The sequence below is a fragment of the Globicephala melas genome, chromosome 13, assembly GCF_963455315.2.
Source record: "Globicephala melas chromosome 13, mGloMel1.2, whole genome shotgun sequence".
NCBI classification, from domain to species: Eukaryota; Metazoa; Chordata; class Mammalia; order Artiodactyla; family Delphinidae; genus Globicephala; species Globicephala melas.
Window position 1 is genome coordinate 49,211,273 of NC_083326.1, and position 25,723 is coordinate 49,236,995.

General features: G+C 47.4%; 1 protein-coding gene and 1 long non-coding RNA gene across 2 annotated transcripts in view; both read right to left on the bottom strand.

The window, feature by feature from the left end:
- Positions 1–929: 929 nt before the first annotated feature.
- Positions 930–9,236, bottom strand: LOC138842952 (uncharacterized). Its single transcript, XR_011377982.1, has 3 exons — positions 9,192–9,236; positions 3,468–3,620; positions 930–978 (listed from the first exon to the last, which is right to left on the bottom strand). It is a non-coding gene; the product is annotated as an uncharacterized lncRNA (long non-coding RNA).
- A 181-nt stretch (positions 9,237–9,417) lies between these two features.
- LAMA3 (laminin subunit alpha 3) overlaps positions 9,418–25,723 on the bottom strand; it is a 240,940-nt gene continuing 224,634 nt past the window's right edge. Inside the window, exons 68-75 of the mRNA XM_030842611.3 lie at positions 23,629–23,798; positions 19,506–19,689; positions 17,152–17,292; positions 14,623–14,782; positions 14,377–14,507; positions 12,322–12,415; positions 10,957–11,076; positions 9,418–9,946 (exon numbers count right to left, since the gene is read on the bottom strand). Coding sequence (XP_030698471.1) covers positions 9,801–9,946; positions 10,957–11,076; positions 12,322–12,415; positions 14,377–14,507; positions 14,623–14,782; positions 17,152–17,292; positions 19,506–19,689; positions 23,629–23,798 — 1,146 coding nt within the window. The 3' untranslated portion in view covers positions 9,418–9,800. The remainder of the gene's footprint in view (positions 9,947–10,956; positions 11,077–12,321; positions 12,416–14,376; positions 14,508–14,622; positions 14,783–17,151; positions 17,293–19,505; positions 19,690–23,628; positions 23,799–25,723) is intronic.

A 25,723-nucleotide genomic window follows, 5' to 3' on the forward strand; every position in this document is an offset into this window, starting at 1 on the left:
TCTACAAATAACAAATGCTAAGAGAGGGTGTGGAGAAAAGGGAACCCTGTTGGTGGGAATGTAAGTTGGTGGAGCCACTGTGGAAAACAGTATGGAGGTTCCTCAGAAAACTAAAAATACAATTACCATATGATCCAGCAATCCCACTCCTGGGCATATATCCAGACAAAACTATAATACAAAAAGATACACGCACCCCGATGTTCACAGCAGCACTATTTGCAATAGCCAAGGCATGGAAACAACCTAAATGTCCATCAACAGATGGATGGATAAAGATGTACATATATACAATGGAATATTACTCTGCCATAAAAAAGAACAAAACAATGCCATTTGCAGCAACAGGATGCAACTAGAGATTGTCATACTAAGTGAAGTAAGTCAGAGAAAGACAAACACCATAAAATTTCACTTATATGTGGAATCTAAAATATGACACAAATGAACTTATCTATGAAACAGAAACACGGACATAGAGAACAGACTTGTGGTTGCCAAGGGTGAGGGGGTTGGGAGAGGGATGGATGGAGAGTTTGGGATTAGCAGATGCAAACTGGTATATAGAGAATGGATAAACAACAAGGTCCTACTGTGTAGCACAGGGAACTATATTCAATATCCTATGATAAACCATAAGGGAAAAGAATATGAAACAGAATGTATACATATATAACTGAGTCACTTTGCTGTATAGCAGAGACTGCCACAACATATTAATTCAACTATTAATTCTTCAAAGAAAAAAAATAATTGCTTAGTGGAAAAAACAAAAGCAAAAAACAAGAAAAGTAGGTCTTATTATTATGCAGGTGAGATCAGGAGACAAGTGCCACTGAAAACAGCTTGTTATACTCACGGATTCCAATAGGAGGGGACACACCGTGACACGGGGGAGCCACAGGAGGAAGATTCAGGGTCTGTCAGGAGGCAGAAGAAGGAGGGGACAATGCGGGCAAGGACCCTTCACTGTGGTTTCTGTGGAAGAATGGGTGAGGCAGATAAACAGGGTTAGGATTGGCTAGCTTGAATAATTTCAGTAGACTCTGGGGCACAGGAGCTGTCCCTAGTTGTCTGGTACCTGGCCCCAAGGTGATTATGGTGGGGGGGCACGGGAAGGTGGGCAGGGAATGGCCCTGAGTGTGAGAGGCGCAGAGGAAGTGGTGAGGGTGTGGGCTCCGGCTTGGTTGGTTAGTATACGAAAGGCAAGCGCTCTCAGCTGAGCCCTCCACTCTCTCTAGGAATCAGCTAACCATGGGAGGGGCAGCCCCTCCAGGGTCAGTCAGCAGGTCCCTACCTCCCCTAGGTCAAAGCATCAGAAAGACATGGTTAACATAATGTGGTCAGCATTCTGTGAGGACTGGACGTGTAACCTTGGGGCTTACTCGCTGAGTCTCAGTTTACTTCTCTGCTAAATGGAGTAATAATACCTGACTCTACTGTAACTGTTGAGATTGAACAAGACTGTGTGGGCGAGAGGTTGTCACAGTGGCACGTGCCAAGTGCTTAATAAATGGCACACGTGTCTGTTAGTGGGGCGACTGTGAGTTCTGGGTAGAGTTTGAGTTGTTCTGGTTACAGAAGTTTGGGGTTGTTTTGGCACTGAATGAGGAAGGGTGGATATGTTCCTTCAACACCTGATTCTCCTAGTTGGAAAGCAGCTCCCATCTGTACCCAGAAGTTTTTTTCTTTTTAACTATTTTAAATACTTGAAGGGATGCTTTGCATATAGGTGATGGTCTCACCTTCATGAACCCATAGGTTGAAATGAATCCGTTTACCCCAGAGAAACTTTGGACCCAGGAGGGTAAGAGGTTCCCTTAGTTTTCACCAAATAGATGAGTAGCCAAGTCATTTCTGAAAAGTCTTCCATGGATTGATTAATGGATCAATTTCCCATTAACCTTTAGTAATAAAATCCATGATGCTAGAGAGAGTGAGGTTTGGGAATCTCTACATGTTAGTTCATCTCCCACTTGTGCAATTTCTTTCCTTCCTTCGATGAGTATTTATTATGTCTGAGGCACAGGGAGGAAGCAATTTACATAAAAGAATTTTGTGGAAGGAAGCAGGGCAAACGAAGCTCAGGATGCCTCACATTTTCTTGCTGTGTAACCAGGGTTTGCTTCTATTTTAGATTTAGCTCCATTTTTGTGAGTGTGTAAATGAAAATACCAAAAGAAGAAAATAAAGTCTGAGGCCAGAGAATGGCTGCCCTGAATAGTAATTAGTTTTAATTTCCCTTTCATTCCACCTGAGGGCTTTATCCAGCTTGTAATTATTCTGCAGTGTCTTCAGAACAAAGGGATGTTAGCTCTTGGATTTGTGGAACAATTGACAGCTCAACGACAGCAGATAATTAGGACTTGAAACAGTCCCTGCTCAGCTGACCCTGGCAGCCAGTCATCTTTCTCTGCCGCCCCATCTTCTCCTGATCCAAGGTCAGCAGCAGGTCAGGTTCAGATGCAGAAAGACTTCATACTACTACTTCCCTTCATGTACCCTCCGACTTGCTCTTTCCAGTTTTTGTCTCAGTTCTATAACCCAGGACCTGGCTTTGAACTTTGGCCAATCGCTCAAGCATTCTGAGCCTGAGCTTCCTGGGGCAAGATGGGGCTAACGTACCCACAGTCAGATGTACTCCTGAAAGAGATGAGGTCAGGGCGCCCCCGTCCCCCGGACTCTGGCCAAGCCTCCTCTTGGGCTGTGGTTGGGTCCCTCCGTGTACAGAGCACAGAGGGCGTCCTAGGCAAATGCACTCTCTTCCGTATCAGGCAGGGCTTTGACTTCTGCCCTTCTAAAGCGCACTGTGTGAGTCTCAAGAAGCCCTTTGCCGGGCCTCCCTGGTGGCGCAGTGGTTGAGAGTCCGCCTGCCGATGCGAGGGACACGGGTTCGTGCCCCGGTCCGGGAAAATCCCACATGCCACGGAGTGGCTGGGTCTGTGAGCCGTGGTCAGTGAGCCTGCGCGTCCGGAGCCTGTGCTCCTCAACGGGAGAGGCCACGACAGTGAGAGGCCCGCGTACCGCAAAAAAAAAAAAAAAAGTCCTTTGCCTTTTTTATCTTAAAGCTACAGGTGAGCCAGGTGAGAAAACCTGCCCAAGATTATAGCTCCAATCAGAACCAGGGCCAGGCCTCCAGCCCTTCTGCGGAGTTCACAACCCAGCCTCTTTCCTCTGTATCTCCATTTTATCCCTGTGGGGGGGGGGGGCACGAAACCCAAAGGGACCCGCTTTAGTGGTTGAGATATTAGTGAGAACTCAACAACAGAACAAACACAAACAGCAACAACAAACAAAACGAGAACGCTCCAACTGACGCTGGAGAAGATGCTTCCGAACCCTTCGGTTTAGATCATCAAGGCAGACGGCCCATCCAGACCCATCTGCTCCTGGACTTGCTGGATCCTCAGCTACTGCAGTCCCCACTGCAGCTCTGCCCTGTGGCCCCTCCCTCACCAAACACTAACCTCCTGTGGCCAAAACGAGTGACAAGTATGGTGGGACAGGGCAGCATCCAGCCTGCACCTTGCTCACTCTGCGACTCCTGGTGAAATCGGGATGGCGTCCGGGAGGCGGGGCTTAATGATGCCGCACAGCGTCCCCTCTGGTCACCTGTGGGACTGCAGGTTCAGCGGTGGGAAAGCACGCAAGTTGCCCGCTCAGCTGCCTCCCCTCCCCAAACGTCTCCAACCCACAGCCAACACCATTCCTCCCGCTCTCAGGGGATCCCGTGGTGGCAGCTCCTATAAGCTCCCTGGCTGCAGCCTTTCAATGTCCCTGAGGTAAAAGCAGAGCCTTTAACGGGCAACAGCGGTAGAAACTGGGCAACTACTTTGCAAAGAGCGCCCACAGTGGGCGGCAAGACATAGTCAAGGTCAGAGGAAGGCAAGGGGTCATCTTCCCCTTCCCTGAACCAGAGTAAGGGTCAGCCTGTGGTAAGGGTCAAAGGTGAGAAGAGACGTGAAAAGGTGGTGTAAATGGTAACGCGTGAGACAGGCTCTTGGAATGGTTGTTATCCTAAAATCTTCAAGTAAATCCTGTGCTAGGCAGCCAGCCATGGAGGTGACTGCTACAAGGTCAGAAGCAGCTGATTTTACTCAGACGGCTGTGGAGTTCCCAGACCACAAACCTCAGCAGAGACAAGGAGACAATTCAGTGGCCCTTGGCTTCCCTCAATTGAAACATAATTGCAAAAGGCACGTTCAGCACATTCTATGCTCGCCCTGTCACACACCTGTTTCCACTTCCCCATGTTGAGGGCCTAACCCCCAATGTAACTGTATTTGGAAATATTGTCTTTATGGAGGTAATTAGGGTTAAAGGAGGTCATAATAGTGGAGCCCTGATCCAAGAGGATTAATCTCCTTATAAGAAGAGGCACCGAAGGGCTCCCTGCCTTCCCCACCGTGTACACACACCAAGGAAGGTCCGTGTGAAGACGCAGCGAGAAGGTGACCAGGTACAAGCCAGGAAGAGCTCTCACCTGAAACCAAACAGGCCAGAACCTTGCTCTTGGAATTCTAGCCTCCAGAATTGCAAGAAAATAAATTTTTGTTGTTTAAGCCACCCAGTCTGGTGTTTTGTTATGGAAACTTAGTTGATTAAGATAAAGGTTAAAGGCAGAGACACTTGTCCAAGTTGGGGGACAAGAAATGGGACTGGAGTAAAGACAGTAGCCTGTTGAGCAGATGGGAGATGGTAACCTGTTTTCAGAAAGACCTGGACACAGTGAGGTACCATCACGCCACTTGGGGTCAGTGCTTTCTCAGAGGCACCCCGGCTTTCATGCTTTTAGACATTTGAATTCCTCTCCTAGAGTAACTAAAGCCATAAGGAAGTACCAACTTTGGATACCTCTGCTCCATGTTTTACAGTGTTCTTAACAGTGGTAAAATTAACAGTGATATTCTCCCAACATTCTTACATCTATCATCTCAGTTAACTCTCAGAGAAGACCTCTGAAGTAAAAGACTTAATTTTTTATCCCTCAAACTTCTAGAATATTCAAAACCACATGACAAAAAGCTTGCATGCTTGAAATGCAACTGGAATTATAGGACCAAGGGAACGAAAAGTAGTTCAGAGCCAAGTGATTTCCAAGAGCAAAGGTTTTTCCTGAAGGTGGAGGTGGTTTTCCTGAGGGGCTCTGCTCTTATGGAGGGGAAGTGGGACGAGATGGATGACAAGGGAACAGTGCAGCAGGAGACAAATCCTTCTGGAGTCTGGTCTTGTCAGGAGCTATCACAGCAGCAGTTGGACTTTTTGGTCCAGGAAGCTGCCCTGAAGTCCCATGAGACACTTTCTTCCCTCTCAGGGGCCTCCCCCTCACCAAGGACATTGTAAAAACATGACATTAAGGATCTCATTTTGTTGACAGCACTGCAGTTGAATGCTAGATAACACAGTCACTTATTTTCCAGAATACAGACTTTATTTCTGAGGAAGCATATTTCCTGTAGGAATACTAAATTCCTACTGAGATTTGCCTTTGGAATGGACAACACACCAAGCTACATCACCAGACACCCAGCTCCATTATTACTGTCCAGGAATGCATGCTCCCTGCGTATGGAACGATTCGTTACTGATTAATTAGCAAAAGCCTTTTGAGTCAGGGGTGGTTTAATCAGTAAGTGTGTGCTGTGCTATCGTGTGCATTCATAAAGACTGAAAGTTCCAGCCTTTCCCCCCTGAAACTCCCAAGTCTCATTTTATCAAGGACTCAATGTAGAGCAGAATAAACCACACATTCAAAATTTATGGGAAATAAAACCTTCTGGCAACGGAAAGGTACACTTTATATTCTGGGGTCATAGAAGTCTTCATGAGCAAAGGAGAAAAAAAGCATTTTCAGTAAATAGTATTCATCATCTCAGGACCCTGCCCTTTACTCTGGGAGAATAATTGTTTTTCACTCTGAGAATGATTAACAGGGATATTCCAATTCTGTCTCTGCCTTCCATACAAAGGCATGCAGACATTATGCTAGAATTTTTATGCTGAGAAGTTATATTGTTTGGCAAATTAAGAAAATGGAAACATGACACACCTGTCACCTACCACCACTGTTATTACCATAATCATTCATGTTAAGAAAAACGAGTTCTTGGTTTTTTTTTGTGTGTGTGGTACACGGGCCTCTCACTGTTGTGGCCTCTCCCATTGCGGAGCACAGGCTCCGGACGCGCAGGCTCGGCGGCCATGGCTCACAGGCCCAGCCACTCCGCGGCATGTGGGATCTTCCCGGACTGGGGCACGAACCTGTGTCCCCTGCATCGGCAGGCGGACTCTCAACCACTGCGCCACCAGGGAAGCCCAACAAGCTCCTGTTTTGGATGTCTATTGGGGGGCACGGTGATGGGAGGGATGGGGACTCGAGCTTTTGTCCTGGAAATTTTGCCTGAGCAAATCCTTATGAACGTTTCAATCACAAAGAAAGCAAACTTACAAGATGAAGGAGGAAGAAGCTGCTACGGCTGAGGCTTGGCGGTTGATCAGGGAGCACAGTCCACTCTTCCAAGCCTCCGAGGAGTGCCTTGCTCCTTTCCGGAAGGACTGAACTGCTCCCTCCCTTAAGGCGTTTTGCGGAATCACCCGTCAAAGCCCATCAGCTGCCCCTGCATTTCCAGGTGGTGTGCATTTGGCTCAGATGGGCCTGGAGCATGGCGGATCCCTGTGAGCTGACATGATCCAAACACTGCTCCCTGTTTTGAAGACCATGAGCTGATCTTGGTGAGTTTATATTTAGTGATCTCAGGGGCTAAAGTCAGTTAAAAAAAGATTTGAATGTAAGGGGATAGAACCTTTTAGGAAGCAATTTGACAATAGCTAACAACAAATATAAAAAGGTTCATGTAGGGCTTCCCTGGTGGCGCAGTGGTTGAGAGTCAGCCTGCCGAGGCAGGGGACACGGGTTCGTGCCCCGGTCCGGGAAGATCCCACATGCCGCGGAGCGGCTGGGCCCGTGAGCCATGGCCGCTGAGCCTGCGCGTCCGGAGCCTGTGCTCCGCAACGGGAGAGGCCACAGCGGTGAGAGGCCCGTGTGCCGCAAAAAAACCCCCAAAACAAACAAAAACGTTCATGTATTTTGACTTAGTAGTTTTATTTCTAAGAATTTATCCTAAGAAAATAAGTAAGTTTACATTCCAGGACTTATTCATTCTGGTGTTGCTTATAATTGCAAAAATTTGAAATGACCCAGTTGCCTAATAATTGGAGGTTAGTTAAATATATTATAATAAATTCATCCGATGGAATGTTCCACAAAGACTTGGGAAACACCATATAGTTTTAAAAAACATAAAAATAATATTACAGTATAATTGTCATTTTGTAAGGAAATATACATGCATTTAGAATCGAATAACAGACATATAACCAAATTCAAATAGAATTCTGAGTGATGAGATTATGGGTGATTTTATAATTTTTCTATAACCGATATTTATACCATTTGTATTCAATATCATAATGTTATTTGAAAATGGTTCCACTCATATGCTGGCTTTAAGTTCTCATTCCTGAGAGAGAACCTGGCCTTTCTGGGGCTAGCATGGACCCACCCAAAGTTGGAATTAGTAAAAAGAGAACTGGGGAGCTGGAAGAGAGGGGAGTGAATGTGGTGGGAATGGCAGAAGTTGGGGTTTGGGGTTCTTTACAGGGCAGCATTGGGCAGGGTTGGTGGGAGGGAGAAAGGCGCTGACCCAAAGTTCCCTGTGGGGAAGTGAGATGACTTCCTTCCTGGGAGGATGGGAAGGTCAGCGTGTCCTGCCCGGAGCCGCCATCCTCTGACATGGGGTTATCATGAGTGTGGCAAAAACCCAACCGCCCTACATCCTGAGGAATGAGGTCAAGAGGTGAAGGAGGCAGCCCACGAAGGCACACGATTGCTCCATAGTCCCTGGGTGCCCCTGAAGTGATTGTCACCTCGGGAGATGTGAGTTGATTTTCTCACAATCCAGGCCCCACTCGCCTGGACCAGAATGACACCAACCGTGGAGGCGTCATGAACGGGTCAGGGTCAACCACCGGTGATCCTGCTGACCCCTAGGCCTCTCACCCCAAGGTCAGCCCAATTTGTGATAGGCTGTGAGCCAGGAGGAAGATAATAGCGATGATTCTTATATGCACTTCACAGTTTACACGTATTTCCCGTGAGGGTCCAGGTGAGGAGCTGTAGCATTCCTTTCAGAGAACAGACATTTACAATCTGAGAAGAGCCACGCTGAGGGCTCTGGGTCTCAAACTCCATCTGTGACACCCTCTGCTGCTTTCTGGTGGCTGGGATTATATTCAGCAAATGCAGATGGACAGCTGTTCTTTCAGCTACCATAAAATGGAGGGAAGAGCAGTGGTATTAACGAAGACTTAACTGCCCCTTTAAAATGCATCTGGGAAGTACTAATGAATAACTTTGTAGATTCACTTAAGTCAACACCAGGAACCCAGAAGAGAGAATCAGCCATTTAGTGCAGACCTGCCAAAGGCAGGTGAAATGGATCTTCCTCACGCAGGCTCAGGGTCTGGATGGTCATCACCTGGTTGAATTTTCATTTGAAAATCAATGTTTTTGGAAAGCACATGACTTAAGGTCATGAAATTCAGCCTCTGACCCAGCATAGCATCCCTACAGCCCACCAGCCAGCCTCTGTTGAATACCCCCTGCGATGGGGACCTTGCTACCTCTCCAGGAGAACGGTTCATGTTTGCATAGGTATGGCAGGTAGAAAGCATGCCCACGGGACGGCAGTGTGAGGGTCATAAAAGAGCACTGGCTCGAAGGGAACGTGCCTCAGTTTCAGGGGTGGAGGGCAGGTAGCTGTAAGGATACCACATAGGATTACTATATCCAAATTTTAGAATTGTTTTAGTCCTGATGAGCAAATACTATGCAGGAGATACAGAAGTGCTTGCATAGCCTTCTCTGCTAGTGAGAGTGGTGCTGGGTAATAATATTGGTCTAGTACATGGTTCATTATTTTGTAGATAAAACTAGATTCCTACTTCCCATTGACTTCTGTTAGCTTCTCATGCAAAGCTTTAATGATAGTATATACATCCATCTCAGCTCCTCTAGTAGACAGTTTTTGCCCTCAAGGAATTGATCATCATAATCTAGACTTGGTTGGCAGCAGACTGTACGTGGCAAGCCAAGTGGAGTTGCAGGTTCATTTATTCAGTTTGTTACTTACTATTTTATGAACAGTATGTGTCTCCCCGATTGGATTGCATATTCCTCGACTGTAGATCCAACACTGAGCACACACGGTACCTCACCAGCATGTGCTTGGTAATTATTTGTAGAAAACTGCGTTGTACGTGGCACATTGAACAGGTGCTGAAGAATGAATACAATTAAAAATGACCAGCAAGCCAATCGTTTTATGTTAATAAAACATCATAATTTGAAGAGTACACTGCATTTATTTAACCCCATAAATTATAACATCTTAACACATGTAAAATTTTTGTATTTTTAAAGTGCTTTGCAAGATATTTATTTTTTTTAACAAGTGGAAAACAGTGTTCTTTAAAAGACATCAAACTTTTAAAGTGATATTACCAGAAGCATGTAAGGATTTGTTCATCCTCTTCAAGAAATGGAATTTTTATGTAAAATATATATGTAGCACTGAATGCCAAAATGATGGGTATGTGTGGTTGGAATTAAAAATGAGATTTGCTAATAAACCCATCAGGATGGTGTCTTAAGTCAGAACGACCTTGAGAGGGGAGAGGGAGGGGTGTTGGGTAATCAGTGCTTCCGGAGGTGAACTTCCCTGCCTTGTGATGGGTTTGAGTTAGTGGTCAGGACAGCCATTCAGACTGACAGTCCCCTGAACTTCTGCAGCTTCAGTGACAGGGACAGGAATGTGGTTGACTTGAATATTCTTCAGGCAGCCAGAAAAGGATCTCCACACGGGAAGCTTCAGGGTTTTCCAATTAGCTGAAAGACAAAAGGAGAGGCATTTGATGGCTTATTCATACTGTCAAGTGAATGCACTCCGTTAAGAAACGGTCTTATTAGAGCTAAAGGGACCCAGGCTCTCAGTCCACCGAGTCCTCTCCTGTGGCAGGCACCCAGCACAGCCCCTGCTGTGAAAGGTCAGCCACAAGGCTACTCTGCACATCCTTCAGAGAAGGAGATTCCACAGCCCAAATCAATAGATAATGACTCTGAACTCTAGTGCTTTTCATGGGTCATGGAAGACCTATAAAATTAACCACCAGACCATTTGGAGGCACATAAATCAATGAAGGCTGACAAGGCTCTTTCCAGGCAAAATTCCAGTCTTGAACTTGACTCTGATTCACCTGACTCTGATCACCCTGCCTGATTCCCCCATTCTGGCTCCACACAGCTTAATAAGTCACCATAACTAAGTGCCTGGAGGGGAGAGACCAGTTTCTCAGTCCCTTTTCTGATTCTTTATGATATCAGGCTTCTAGGTTCATGCAGGCTCTTAGGAGAGGCTTATAAATTATAGGCTTGGGGGGCTTCCCTGGTGGCGCAGTGGTTGAGAGTCTGCCTGCCGATTCAGGGGACACAGGTTCGTGCCCCGGTCCGGGAAGATCCCACATGCCGTGGAGCGGCTGGGCCCGTGGGCCATGGCCGCTGAGCCTGCGCGTCCGGAGCCTGTGCTCCGCAACGGGAGAGGCCACAACAGTGAGAGGACCGCATACCACAAAAAAAAAAAAAAAAAAAAAAAAAAAAATTATAGGCTTGGGACAAGTGGAAGCAGCAGCCACGTGGCCTGGGCTGCTGGGAAACGTTCTGTTGCTGGCAGTCCGGTTTCCCCACAAGCTGGAGAAAGAGTCTCACTGTCTACACGGTCCAGCCAACGGCTGCCCCTGCTGATATCCCAACAAATGTGATGCCCCCACCCACGAGTTACGATGGAGATGTTAAGAGTTGACGTGGGACAACATGGGTGTAGAAGTCAGCACAGGGGTTACCTGGGACACCTCCAATGTGCAGATGCTCCTGCGTGCGGGCAGTGGGGACGGGGTGCCGTCCAGCGGTGGAACTATGGTCTGCGTCCAGTTTCAGGTGCAGGATGTGCTGTTTTATGGTGACTGCAGGGAAGGAAAGCAGGTCAGGTCTATCACCTGAGAGCCCTGCCCACTGTATAATGTCTACACCGGGCATCATCATCGGCTTCTTTCTCACTCACTCCTGTTGGACCTGAGGGAGCACGGCTCGCAGGAATTCCATCAACCTAAGCACAAATTCAACTAATTTCTCCCCACCAGGTGCTGTTTAGGTGCTTCCACCTATATTACAGAATTTAATCCTTAAAATGAATCTGTGAGGAAGATATCATCACTCTCGTTTCTCAGATAAGAGACTGTGACCCTCCATCACTGAGGAGCTTGGCAACATGGCTTGGTTATAAATTAAACAAGTTGGGATTCAAGCCCTGGTTTCCTGTCTCCAGAGGCCAGTGCTTATTTCACGTGATCTCTGGTTCTTTCCAAGAAGACACTGACTGACTGCTGAAAACGGACTCCAAAGACAGTGGCTTTTGACCCTCCCAAATAAAACTCCTCCAGCGTCAACAATCTTAACCAACTGCAATGCAGTTAGCTTTCAAATTAGCCAAGAGGCAGCTACTTTTAACAAAAGATATTTTAGCCAATACAGGTTAATATATCTCCAAACTTGTATGCTCAAGTTATTCCTAAAATAGCAGATTCGACTTGAGAGTTTATGCCTGTTCCCCGTCAAGTGGTTTGTCTAAATCCTTGGCATTAGTATTAAATGTTGTTGAAAAAAATAACCCAACAATGAACTTTACCTATACTAAGAGCAAACATTTACTGAGCACTTAGGACGTGCTGGACACTGCTAAGCACTTCACACACATTATCCCATTAATTTTCACAACCTTGGGAGGTGTATACTATTTTTACCTCCGTTGTACAGATGAGAAAACTGAAGATAAAGAGAAATTAAGTAGCTTGCCCAAGGTCTCACAGGGCTGGAACTGAGACCTGACCTCTGTTCTCTTTGACTTCAGAGGCAAAATCTCAATCACAGTGTTATGCTACCTTGAAAACAAACATAGCTTATCAGTTTGCTGGGTTCCACACCGCCCCCCCCCCAAAAAAAACTCAGTGTGTTATGGAGAACTGGAGCCGTGAATTACATAAATACGACTGGAGTTGAGAATAGACATGTTCCCAGCACCTTAACCTGGTGGGCTGACCCTGGTCAGACGCTAATGGATGGATGAACTGAGGGAGCGTTTGGGATGTTCGAGTCCAGATGGAAAGGGAGACTGTTTCAGTCTGTGAACAATAGGCTACTGGACGTCATACCTGTCACCGAGTGCCACTGTCCATCACACAGAGATTGCTTTGGTGTGACCGATGTCAGGATCCCACCTGCCTCGCTGCCCACAGAGGCCGTGACCTGGAACACACATGCATTTTCCTATTTCCTTCAGAAAGGCAGGTGGGGCCCACTTCCTGCCATCTTTCCTTCCCAGCCCTTGCACCCTGACCGCCCAGGAGCACTTGAAACATGGGTACACCCTCCCGCACCAGGTGACCATAGAGGGACAAAGGCTTTGCAGGAATCTCTCTGTTGCACCCCTTTCCAGGCAAGTGAGCTGCAAACCCAGGGCCTGGCCTGAAGTTACTGCCAAAGGTAAGGAGCCTTTCCCACTGACTCCCTACCCCGGTCCCATCAGGCCTGACTCAAAGGTTACTGATTAGCACCGAAGATCTGCCTTAGTGATTAGCATGTGACAGTAGCTCTGTTTAGGAGGACGTGTACAATTTGGAAGGCAAAAACGTTGGCTGAGGCCTATACCCGGCTGCAAGGGGCAGCCAATTATAATAATTCCATGAACGCAGGACTTAAAGAGGGGTCTCGTCCAAGGAATTCAGCATGCTAACTGACTGAGTTTGCACTGGGCACGTGTCAGGGGTCAGGCACTCAACGTGCTGTTGTGCAGAATCCCGCATTCCCACTCTGGGCCAGGATTCTCCAGGGGCTGAATCAAGGTCAATGAAACGAGAGGGCTAAAATCAGCCTGTTGATAAGTAATTTACATCTAATTTGCATGTAAGCAGACAGGGCAGCCTTTTCTCGGGCAATTTTCAAGCTAAGCAGTGTCACAGCTGTTAGGAAGGTTATCAGGTCTTGATTTCGTGTTGGGGGGAGTATTTCCTATCCAGAAGCTCTCACCAAAGATGCTCCCCAACCCCTCCCCTGAAAAGCCAGCTTTGTCTGAACCACCGTTAAGCATAGTTCCTTGCTTCTTGGGCCCGCAAGAGGCCTGCTCAGACTTAAAGCTGTAACTTAACTAAAAAGTGTCCAAGAGTTCTGACTACTGTATTTTATTCTGAGAGTCTTCCCTCACATTCAGTAAACTGGAAGGATAAAGGTAAAAGAAAATGCTATATTATCAATCTTTGCTTTAAGGCCTTAACTAAGAGAGGCTTCCTGGAAGGATTTGGTTTGAAAGAGATTGTTTTGCAAAGGAAAGAGATTAAACGTGGGTGGTGAACATAAGATATTGAGTAGGCCTGTGAGCAATGGGAAAGATGGAGCAGCAAAAGCACATGGCTGAAGAAGGAAGCCATGAAAAGCTAAAGGAAGGCTGAGTGGAGACCCTGTGGCCGGCTTGGCTGCAGAGACCAGAAGGGCTTGGTGAGCTGTGTAGAGAGGATAAAGGGAATCTGAAGCTGACCCAGCGGATGTGGGGCATGGGCAAGGGTGTGACATGGTGTAGATGGCTGGTGAGAAAATCCATCCCATGAACTCTGGTGCTGCCCTTATAAATAAAAGTAGAGGTGTGACAAGGGTGAAGGGGAGGTGAGAAAAATGAACATTTACTGATAAATGTTCATATAAAATAAATAAAAGTAGAGGTGTGACAAGGGTGAAGGGGAGGTGAGAAAAATGAACATTTACTGATAAATGTTCATATAAAATAAAATAAATAAAAGTAGAGGTGTGACAGGGGTGAAGGGGAGGTGAGAAAAATGAACATTTACTGAGTATATGGCAGCTTCTCCTCTCTTGACAAAAGCCCTTAAATATAAGCATCATTCTCCACATTTTAAAGATAAAGAAATTGAGTCAGAGAGAGGTTAGGTAACTTCCCGAGGGCCCTATAACTAAGTGGTGGAGCCGGAATTCAGCCCAGCTTGTTTGAATTTGCCCAATTTAAAAGATGAAGAACAGAAAACATGATGACCAAATTACTTAAGGAAAAGGGTAAGTTAGCCCTGAAGTCAGGCCTCTTAAATACAAGATTGGATTCCACTCTCTACCGTAACTCCACCTACCATGGTCTCCAGAAGTGGAATCTGGTTCTAATATAAATTCACACACCCTTCCCATGTCATCCGACAGCTACACACCTTTCCTGCCTCCATATAAACAGATAAGTGCTCCCCGGGTTGATTTCCGACGTGAATTAGAATTCCAGTGAGACTTCTCGGGCGAATGCTGAAAACAAGCTTAAATTCTGGCCCCAAAAGCACGGAGTTGGCTTTCAAAACAAAAATAAACAAATAATAGTTTAAACATCATAATTCCAAAAAAAGGATAAGAGTTCTTCAGAATCGAAGCTATAAAGATATAAAGCCTTCCAAACTACTCCTTACCTAGGATGACATGACCTCCTTCTTGAGAAAAATAGATGCCTTTCTCCAAAGGGCCATCCAAGCAGGGAGACACCCCAAAGCTTGCAGAAGCGGTGTCCAGGGGTTTCAAATCCAACTGAAAGTTCCTCAGGCATCCCACAAAGCTGTTTTGGGGGAGGGTCTGCAACCAAGCAGAAGAGAAAGCAAACTGTATTACCCACAACTCCCAGAAATCCATGCACAGCCAAGGTTAAGGGCAGGGGCAGTTGTCCAAAAGAGGAGGAAGGAGGGGGATTCATCCATCCTGCTTCCAAGAGACAGGTGGGCCTGACTGGCTCCATTTTGGCTCCCTCCACAGTGCCAGAAAACCCAGATACCAGGTGTTTGGTGGGTGGTCGAAGTTTGAATGTACCATCAAACCAAGGGCAGGGGCAATGGAGATGGCAACCTAGCGTGGAAACAAGAATACAGAGGGTGACTTGACCCTGGGCCACAGTCAGAGCTGCAACAGGGGAAATTGCCACCTTGCTGTTCCCAGATCTCACTGTCTCTTTGCAGGTACGAAATACTTCTTAGGGTTTCATGAGCCCGTGTGATAGCTTAATGCAGGGCGGCCGGCTGAAAAACGAGGCCAAAACATTCCTAAAATAATGAAGGGTAAGAAAACTCCCTACGCTGTTGGGCCCAGTGCACCATCAACAAATCACGAATGCCACAGGGTCAAGGTCAGACACAGGGTGCGGGATCAGGGGGCTTGCGTGGAGCCCCCACGGCTGCCAAAAGCTGGCCTGAAACAAGGGCTCCTCACCTGGGGCTCAGGGACAAGCTTCTGGGGTTCTCTGACCCCTTAAATTATATACCAGATGTCTGTGTATTTTCCTGGAGAAAGGGGCTATAACTTTCATGAAATTCTCAAAAAAGTTAATAAAATCACTGAATAAAATCCCTCTACTCTCTTCTGGAGTAAATGCCTTTAGGACTCTGGAATCCTACATGACGGATGCAAGACATGGTAATTTTAAGGGAATCTAGTGGTATTATAGATGCATGTGGTGTCAGTGTCAACAACAAAGTACTGATTGGGGCCCCTAAGAAATGTTACTTGCTTCAGATTTGCCATCATGTATAACAAACAGTCTGTATCTGACACCACGCTCAGGCTCTCCAGTTCAAGCCATAACCTAACACGGAATCACCAAAGACTAGCTGCAGGTTTTGGTATTTGGAGGCAGCCACTGGCTGATTGGATGTTGCCTCCCTTTGAAAGGATATGGAGGAGGGTATTCGGTGGTTTGCACCCTCAGGTTGAAGGAAGGCTGCGAATAGGACCTTGCTGGTAAAGGATGTTGTAAATGGGGTGCTACTGATTGTCTCAGATTTTAGGATGTTGAGTGTGATTTACCCAAGTCAAAAGAGCACCCAGGGCTTCCCTGGTGGCACAGTGGTTGAGAGTCCGCCTGCTGATGCAGGGGACACGGGTTCGTGCCCCGGTCCGGGAAGATCCCACAGGCCATGGAGCGGCTGGGCCCGTGAGCCATGGCCGCTGAGCCTGTGCTCCGCAACGGGAGAGGCCACAGCGGTGAGAGGCCCGTGTACCGCAAAAAAAAAAGAGCACCCAAATTGTGCCCCGAATCACTACCCCATCCTGTGATTTCTCTGAGAGGGAAAAAGGTACAGAGGTTGCAGAAAAGCAAACACTGAGTATCCTCTTTAGCAATTATTAACATGTTATACGTTATATATGTATTAGATACCATAATACATACACTATATCATGTTATATATTATTTATGATACATATATAAAAGTTATTACATACAACAAAGTAAAACAGTACTTTGACTTGCTGGGGCTTTGGCCCAAACCACAGTGCAAAACTCAAGTGGGCCAGCCTGAGTCCTGTGGAGATACCAAGGTCAAGGCCACGTTAGCCTGACAGCCTAGACTCCACGCTGGCAGAAGTGACCTGCTTTGATTACGTCCATTTCTGGCCCAGATTTGAGTCTCGGCCCTTCCCCCCAGCTGCTAGCACACATCACACCAGAATGGGCACCAGCGGAGTGGGAAGGGGCAGGAGGGGCTCAGCGCCTGGCAGCACATTTGGAGGAGGACAGTTCCTGGGCCGGAGCTGTTGACGGGCCATCTTCACTTTGTGTGCAAAAAAGGCAGATCTGGGAGAAGAGTGACAGGCGGGTTCAGCCACCCCAAGTAGTCAGGGGCAGTGAGCCCTCTGGCCACGTGGAGAAGACAGGGGGAGGGCACCCACAGAACGCCACCCTGGGGCCACGGTCCCATCGGAGCCTTTGAACCTGAAAAATCCTGGTACGCACCCCTCCTTCTTGGGGACAGACAAACTTGTGACTTTCTCCTTAACCCAAATTTTCCCCAAGTTTGGTTCTTGAGATAATTTTATTTCAGTCACCAAATAACATTAAAATACAGATTCAGTTATTAAAATAAAGTATTTTGATATCCTTGAATGTATGGTATAATTATAAAGTTTATAGGGTGACTTGTTCTTATCTGTGGCTCTGAAGCATAACCATTTACCTTTGGTTTCCCTGAAGGAGACGATCCCAGGTAAACTGGTGCTCTGAGGCTGATGGTGGAATTTCCAGGCAAACTTCCCTCCCGGGCCCTCAGACCATCCACAACCAAGCGCCCCCTTTCTCCATCTTGCCCAAATGCCACCTTAAGGATAAAGAAAATACGTTAATCGTATTCTTACCTTTGACAACTGGCATTGTAGTTTATTAGTGGTCACAGGAAATTTTTTTTAAAGTTTTTCTGTCCCTTCAAGTAGCTTTGAAAAATCAAGAGTTTTCACCACAGTATCATCATCATCATTTTGTGAGATTATGTCAGATATTAAACAGAGTGAGCTTAAAACATGAACTAAAAAAAGATTTCTCAAAAGTAAACAAAAATATACATGACTGGAAACTTATACAAAAGATAAATAACTGAAGAACCAAAGGATCATAAATAAACATACATCCATGCAACAGAGAGGAAGGAAGAGAGTATGCAGAGCTGAGACGGGAGAAAGCCACGTGCTCCTCTGAGCAGGGGTCCTGGAGCAAGGGGCCAATGGCTACTCCTCTCCCAACAAGGGGATCAAGTGTTTTAAACTCTTTGCTAAAAGTCAGGATCCCTGGGCTCTGGTGTGGACTCTGCCACCTCATGGCTACGAGACTATTCACAAATGACTCCCCAGTGTAGATGCCCAGCTGTGACCTCTGGCCTCTACTATCTACTGACACCTGGGCTTAAAGGTCTGATAGGCAGCTCAGCCGCAGGATGTTGACAACAGAGTTCCCACTCTTGCCTAGCAACACCTACCTCCTGCCCATCTTCTCCCTCTCAGCAAAGCTTCCACTATTGACCCAATCACTGGTCCAAAATCACAGGACTTGATGTTGACTCCTCTCTTTCCATCAGCCAAACCTCTTGGCTCTGCCTTTAGAACACATCCTGGGTGGTCTACTCTCTCCCCCTCTACCTCAGCCTCTTGAACCAAAGGCAATAGCATCCATCTGGTCTACTTACTTCTATTTTTACTCCGTTTTAGACACTTTAGCTAAAGAGGGTTTTGAAAATATCAATCTGTTTGTGTAATGCTTTTTTAGTTTTAGACTCTCTAAAAGCTTCAGAGAGACTCAGAATAAAATCCCAAATCCTCACCTTGGCCTTCAATGCTTAAATGACCTGGGCCTGCACCTCACTCTTTTTTTAAATTAATTAATTAATTTATTTTTGGCTGCGTTGGGTCTTCGTTGCTGTGCATGGGTTTTCTCTAGTTGTGGCGAGCGGGGGCTACTCTTCATTGCGGTGCGCTGGCTTCTCATTGCGGTGGCTTCTCTTGTTGCACAGCACGGGCTCTAGGCGTATGAGCTTCAGTAGTTGTGGCTCACGGGCTCTAGAGCACAGGCTCAGTAGTTGTGGCGCACGGGCTTAGTTGTTCCGCGGCATGTGGGATCTTCCTGGACAAGGGCTCGAACCCGTGTCCCCTGCATTGGCAGGTGGATTCTTAACCACTGAGCCAGCAGGGAAGTCCCCCTGCCTCACTCTTGAATCCCACTTCTTATCCTTTCTGTTCTGTTCATTCAGCTAACTCCTAACTTAGGGTCTTTGTACTTGCTGTTCCCTCTGCCTGGAAATCCTTCCTATAACTTTATATGATTGATCGTCATCTCTTGGAGGAGGCCTTCTTTTACTGTCCTATTTGAAACAGTCTCCCTACTCGGCCACTTCCTTACCTTGCTTTAGTGTTTTCTCAAAGCAGTAGCTGACATTATATTGGGGATTTTTTTGTTTATGTGCTCCAGGATGGCAGCTTATTACATATTTGTTGAATGACTGAGTGAGTGTAACTTGTCAAGTCACCTAAGTTTTCTGAGTTCCAATTCCCTCGTCAGAAAACAAAAATACATAGGTCCCTTCTTGCCTTAAACTGTATTTCTTTAACCCTGGGAGGCCTTCAGGCAAGAGCTGAGATGCTAGGGATGTGGGTGATTACACCTGGGCTGGCTACAGAGAAGGCATTCCAGACTCACAGGGGGCCTGGAGACTGGAAACTGTCCTGAAGGAGAGAAATGGTCCAGGGAGCAAAGTGTGGGAAAAGGCAAGGGGAGTGGTGCAGCCCAGGGAGGTGCATGGGGGGTTGGGGGCGGCGGGTAAAGAAGCAGGGAGGAAAGCCCGTCTCGGCATGTAGGATGACATCCACACATGGCGCGTTCAGGAGTCTCTGGGGCCGAGGCGCTGGGGCACTCAGTGCCTCTGACCACATGAGCTCTCCCAGTGCTTGCGCCCTCTTGCCGGGAAGAACGCTGAGACTCCCGTCTTCAGCTATTCAGCAGTGAACTTGGCCCCAGCGGAGGCTCTAGGGCAGCCCCAGCTCTCACCGTGTGCCACTTCCCGTCACTGCACTTCTCTTTGCTTTTGAGCTTCAGTTGTTTCCCTCCTGCCCCCAGTGCAAAGACCAGGCGTCCTTTCGAAAGATAAAGAGCCATAAAGGAGTTCTTAGTGCCTGTGTAAAACACGAGCCCTCTGGACGCCGTTGTCTGCAAGTCCACGGCAAACTGTGACCTGTGGGGAAAAGAAAGCAAAAGGCGAAGGAAGAAAATAAGAGGCTTTTAGTGTTTCTTCAGATCTCCATAGCTGGGAGAGACAGTGAGGAACAAAACCCTACAACCTCCTTATTTAAATGAATAAACTAAGGTACTTCTTGATTAAACGACCGTCTCTCTGGGAAGTTTTAAAAGCCATTGTATTTCAGCTGCTAAGAGTTTTGTTGTATAATTTCCTTACCGTATTGGGAAATAAGAGGAAGTTTTATGACAAACTCAGCTAGTGGCGTTAAGTCCCAGCACATGGCAAGAAGGAAGATGCCTTACTTTAAAAAAAAAAATCTACATTTTAGAAAGTTATGGTAAAATATACCAAACATAAAGTTTACCATCTTAACCATTTTTAAGAGTACAGTTCAGTAGTGTTAAGCACCTTCACGTTGCTGTGCAGCCAACCTCCGGAACTCTTTGCATCTTGCAAAACTGAAACTCTCTACACATTAACAACTCTGCATCCTCTCCTCCCCTCAGCGCCTGGTAACCACCATCCTGCTTTCTGCCTCTATCAATTTGAATATTCTAGGCGCTTCATAGAAGTGGAATCACACAGTATCTGTCTTTTTTGCAACTGGCTTATTTCACCGAGCAGCCTCGATTGTTAAACCCAGTGAACACGCTTTCTACTTTGTATACATGCAGGGAGAGGAAGGTTGTGAGGAGAAGTCGGGGGACAACCTGAATAACAAGGATTTGATTTAAGCATCAGGTAAGCATTTTCTTCCCATAAGACATATTTAACACAGTGGCACAGGAGTCCGGATCCACCTTCTCCCACCTACCCTTAACATTTCTCGGACCTTAATACCTCCTCTATGGTGGAAGAGGAATTACGCAAGCATCACGCAGTAAAAGCAGAGAGTGAAAGTTAATATTCCTTTGCATGATGGTTACATATCATAGGTACGTGTGGCTAAGCAAGCTTTGCTTTCTATGCAAACTCACATCCATCCAACCATCCATCCATTTATTCGTTCATTCAACAAATATGTAATGAGTGGGTCGTATGTACAAGGCACCATGGTGGGCACTGGGAACGCAGCGATGGATGGTTCATTCTTTGAGTGGTTTGTGGTGTGTAGGTGCCCTGAGGGGGTGCCTAAAAGTGTACTGGGAAAAGGTAATGGGAGATATGGGTGTCAATAGGCTATCATCAGGGACTTCCCTGGTGGTCCGGTGGTTAAGACTCTGCGCTACCACTGCAGGGAGCATGGGTTCCATCCCTGGTTGGGGAACTAAGTTTCCGCGTGCCACGTGGCGCAGCCAAAAAAAGAAAAAAAAAAAAGGCTGTCATCACCCATTCCTGTGGTCTGTGTCCAAGTGCACACCAGACAGAGGGCAGGTACGGGGTCTACCCTGATTAAAGCTGCATCCCCAGTGCATGATACACAGGAGGCCCTCAAGAAAGAGTTATTGAATTGAATTAAATGGCAAATGGAAAATGCGGAGGCAGAATCAGGAAGTGGAAGAAATGATTACACCGTTACATCTCTTTGCTTTTTAATACTGTGGGGCTGAGCAAACATGGACATGCACTTTCACTCTACAGCTATGCAAGTTTCCTTGAGGGTATAGTTCTTCAAAAGGCAAAAGAAATCTATATTTGTGAAATTAAACCAAGCCGACGGTGACACGGCTCAGTATTTCTCTTGGTGTAGCTGTGTATTAGTGCGGAGGTTTGGAATACGAGGGTTAGCCAATCTAAGGAGGATGGTAGAACTTGCTACGGAATGAAAGCACTTTACATGTGTGGGCTTGGTTATTAGACTTGACATTTGCTTTCCAGAATTATTTCTTAAAGCAATTTTCTTTCAGAAAAGACTAACACACACCCAAAAATGACATCAGGAGCTTCAAATCCTGGCATATGACACTGTAGCTATGAGTCTTTATTGCTGGAGGATAGGAGGGAAAGACAGAGAGCAAAGTAGCGTTTTTATACATTCACCCAGAGGTTAAAATAGTGGTACAGGGTTTTACAGGAGAGGCCAAAAGTTTCTAGAATAGAAACCAGAATGAGAATAATAGAATAGTCCAAATCTTGCAACATCCTGAAAATATACTCTGATTGCTACAATACTGGGGACTAAAATAATTTTTAAATTATATTTACTAAGGATTATTTTTTTTTCTGCTTTCCTTTAAGGATGTTACTTTTTCCATTTATTATATATAATTCAGTGTTGGACAGGAAGATGCTGGGGTCGAATCATCAGAAGAAGCCGGATAACTCACCACAGTGAATGTGCTGAGAGAGAAGATGTAAGAAAGGGGCCACGGAGGGAGGGGGAGGGCAGAGGCAGGGGGGCTGGAGAGTGGGGAGGCCGGGAAGAGGACAGCGTGGGCAGCATCTGCAGGGAGACTGTTATTACGGTCAGCTTGACCAACAGAGCAGAGATGCGGAGTGGAAAAGCCCCGGGAGGGGCTGAGAGGGTCACTGCTTCTGCCATCTGTCTGTCTCCGACTAGCACAGTTTTGGCGAATCAGGGATCCCCAGAATTTCCACGGGTCTACTGGAGATGCCGGCAGCTGGCCAAGGGTCTCCTTTAGAACTCGGCCCCTCCCCTTTCCAGGCTTCACACCTGCCTGTGAATATGCACTTGCTTACTGAGTGCACCTCCAAGGGCCAGCTCATTACAAGCAATGGCCTCTCCTCCCTGCAAGGGAAACGTTATCAACCCCACCTAACTGATGAGAAAATTGAGGTTCGAAGAGGTGTGGCAATTTGCAAAAACATGTGAGACAGGCATAATTATGCCAAGCTTATGGAGAGGAAGCTGAGGCTTAGAAAAGTTGAACAGCAGCCCGCGGTGGCCGTGGAGCTGCCACTCAGAGTTCCCTTCAGGAGACCCTGCTGCGGGGGCACGGCGGCCTGGCAGCCCGCAACTGCCACGCTCTCAGAACCGCAGTGGCACACAGGTGACCGCCTGCCAAGCACCGAGCTCAGCGGCAGAACTAGAGCCGGGCCGTCGTGCCCGACACTGGACTCTTCTACAGGGTGATCTTCGCTTGTGAGGCCCACCGGCCTGCCTGACTCCCTTGGAGCTTCCCTGCTGTCTGAGGCTCGTCCCACCCACGCCTGCCTTTCCCTCTCCTTTCACAGGCCCCAGGCCTGTGTCTCAGCTGAAGGCTCTCCTTGCCAGCTCCTGCTCTCCCCCTTTTATTCTGCACAGGAATAACAACTCCTTTGCACGTCTGATCCCATCTTGACCTCTGCATCCCAGGACCTGAACTGGCCTGTGGCCTGAGGTCACGCAGCCAGCAAGTGGCTGAGTGGGTGGATTGAAAGCCAAGGTCTTAAAGCCAGGCCTTTTGGACCCCTGGGCCATTCTGCCTCTGTAGAGAAGTCGTAAAGGAATTTTGGGCACCTTTTTATTTATGTCTCCTTCGAATCACATGAAAATGACAAGCCTTGTTTTCCTACTTTTTTTTTTCTGACAGAATTACTATCTCTGCTTATTCCCTCCTCCCCAAAAGAGACGCAACTTGTTAGCACAAAAAATCCAAATGTATTCTCTAAAAATGATGGATCTGACACCAAGTCTTCCTAAAAGAATGATTTTCCTCTAACTGTAGAATGCGGGAGAAGGTGATTTAGCATAGCAACAAATAGCACCTTTGGAAAGTAATAGCCTTATTTTTAGAACACCGTCAATTCTAAACCAGAGCCGAGCTGATTGTTTCAGCCTCTGAGCAGCACGTGTCACGTGTGCCTCCCAGTTGCTGGGAGGAAGCAGGCTCGGGCCCCCAGGCTGTGTGTCTCAGGTAGGCCAGCACCTCTTTTCGTAAACGTGGTAGTGCCCCCTTCATTGGTGACAGGTGCCTGCTGTCGTGCCGGCTAGCCTGCCCTAGGGTAGAATCAGATTCTGAGTTGGCTTGGGGCAGGAAAATGAAATGATACCTGGGTTTCAGCAACTCCTGGGGAAGCATGAATAGCAGGTGGCTGGTGGGACTGTCCCCAAACCTGAGGGCTCCGTGGCTGGCCTGGGCCTCTGGAAGCGGTGGGCAAGACTGGGTATCTCCCCTCACCTTCAAGCTCCTTGGGGAGGCGGCTGGCGTGTCACACCATGGCTGTGTGGGAGAGAAACAAAAAAAATCAGGACAGCTGATTATCAGAGGCAAGAGTTGGAAAATGCCCATCTTGCTAAGTGCCTCGCTCAGTTTTGACTTGTGATCCTAAGAGCTGAATTCAATAGAGATGAATTCATCCTTGGGGAGGATGCATGTTATTCCCATCCTACACAGGTCTGCTATACATGGGACCAGTGGATACCCAGAGCACCTCACCTCCATGGAGCTTCAGAAGAACCACAGTGTCCCTCAGGAAGGCCAGCAGGTGGCCAGCAGCACTGAGGCCCACACAGACAGCCAGTGGGCCTGGAGCCGCCAATCTGCCATCTCCCCTCCAGGCCATTCACTTGGGCTTTAGCAGCAGGGCCGTGAAAGAACCCAGAGAACAGGAGGGGACCACAGCCTGTCCCCACTTTCCTCAGAGTTGACCCCCACACAGAAGTCTCTCCTGACCTGGACGATGCTTTGAACTTTTTAACAGGAATGAGTTTTAATGCAGAAGAACAAGCATCATAAACATCACATGAGACTAGAAAAGTTGTTGGAAGGAACTGAGACTCTCCAGCCCTTCCCCCTCTTTTCTCTGCTGCAAAGCCCAGACTTTGATGAGGGGTCCACAGTCCCTCCCATGGGGCTCAGGGCTCAGTGGGGCTCTCCATTCCTGGAAGCCAGTGATGGGAATGCTCCCTGCTGGGGATTGGTTCAGGAACGAGCATGTGACACCCTCCTGGCCAATGAGCCTTAAGAGGTGGTCAGGGAGCAGGGCCTCTGAGAAATGTTTCCTTCCAGAGGAGAGAGAAAGCCACAGATCTGTGCTTCCGGTGAGGGAACGCCCTGTCCATAGCCCAGAACTGTGCGGGATGGAGCCAGGATGGCTGTGGGGAAGCAGAGCCCAGTCCCGCGGGCCAGGCCTGCAGCACACTCATCCTCAAGCTGTCCCTTAATGTGACACTATAGATCCCCACAGAGGGTTAAGCCCTAGCAGCTGAAGTCTTCCTAACAGTTCAGATTCCTTCAGGATCAGGTTCTCCAACCTGACCAGATTCCTGGAGAGGATGCTTGGGATGCAGACTTAATACCAGATATCTGCTGAGTGGAGATGTTCCATCACCAGAAAGTTAAGTGAGTTGTTGAAAATCACAGCCAGGCCTGGATCCTCCAGGAGCTTCCTGCCGGGGGCTCACACCAGCGGGGCCCACTCCCTCCCTGAAAGACTCTTGTGTGTCGGCAGCAGTAACATCAAGAGGAACAGTCTTCATACACACTCTTGGTACCGACTTTTCCTTAATTCTCTTAACGGCAGCATCATCCTTCCAGGCACCCAGGCCTCACACCTTGGTCATCATGGACACCCTCCTACCTGGCCTCTTGCACGTGCTCTGTTTCCATGTCCTACTGTTCATCTCCGGGACATATTTTGTTTCCACTCCTTCCCTTTCAATCCCAGTCCCTCTACCTGAAAGTCAGGCTGCTGACTGTCTTGCCTGGACCATTCCGGTACTTTGCCAGTTTGACGCCACGTCTGTAGAACTTTCCTAGGCCAAACCATTCCATAGGCTGCTGCCAGTTTATTCGTCTTTAGACATGGCTTAAAGCACTCCTTTCAATGGCTTCACGCTGACTACAGAAAAAATGTCAAAATTACATCAGGCCGTCGGAGGCTTGTCTGATCCGGCTGCAGCATGTGACTCTGAGCTTACCTCCCCCTGAGCAAGTGCCTATGAAGAGCACACTCTTCGGGATTCTGTAGCCCTGAGTTTCAATTCTGACTCTACAGTTTACTTACTGGGTGCTCTTGGGCACATTTTTCTTTTAACCTCTCTGAGACTCAATTGCCTGACGTGTAAAGTTGGCATTCTATTCTGCTCTCACAGGGGTGTGGTGGGAACTGACAGAGAGAGAGTGAAGGCTTGTGCAGATCAGAG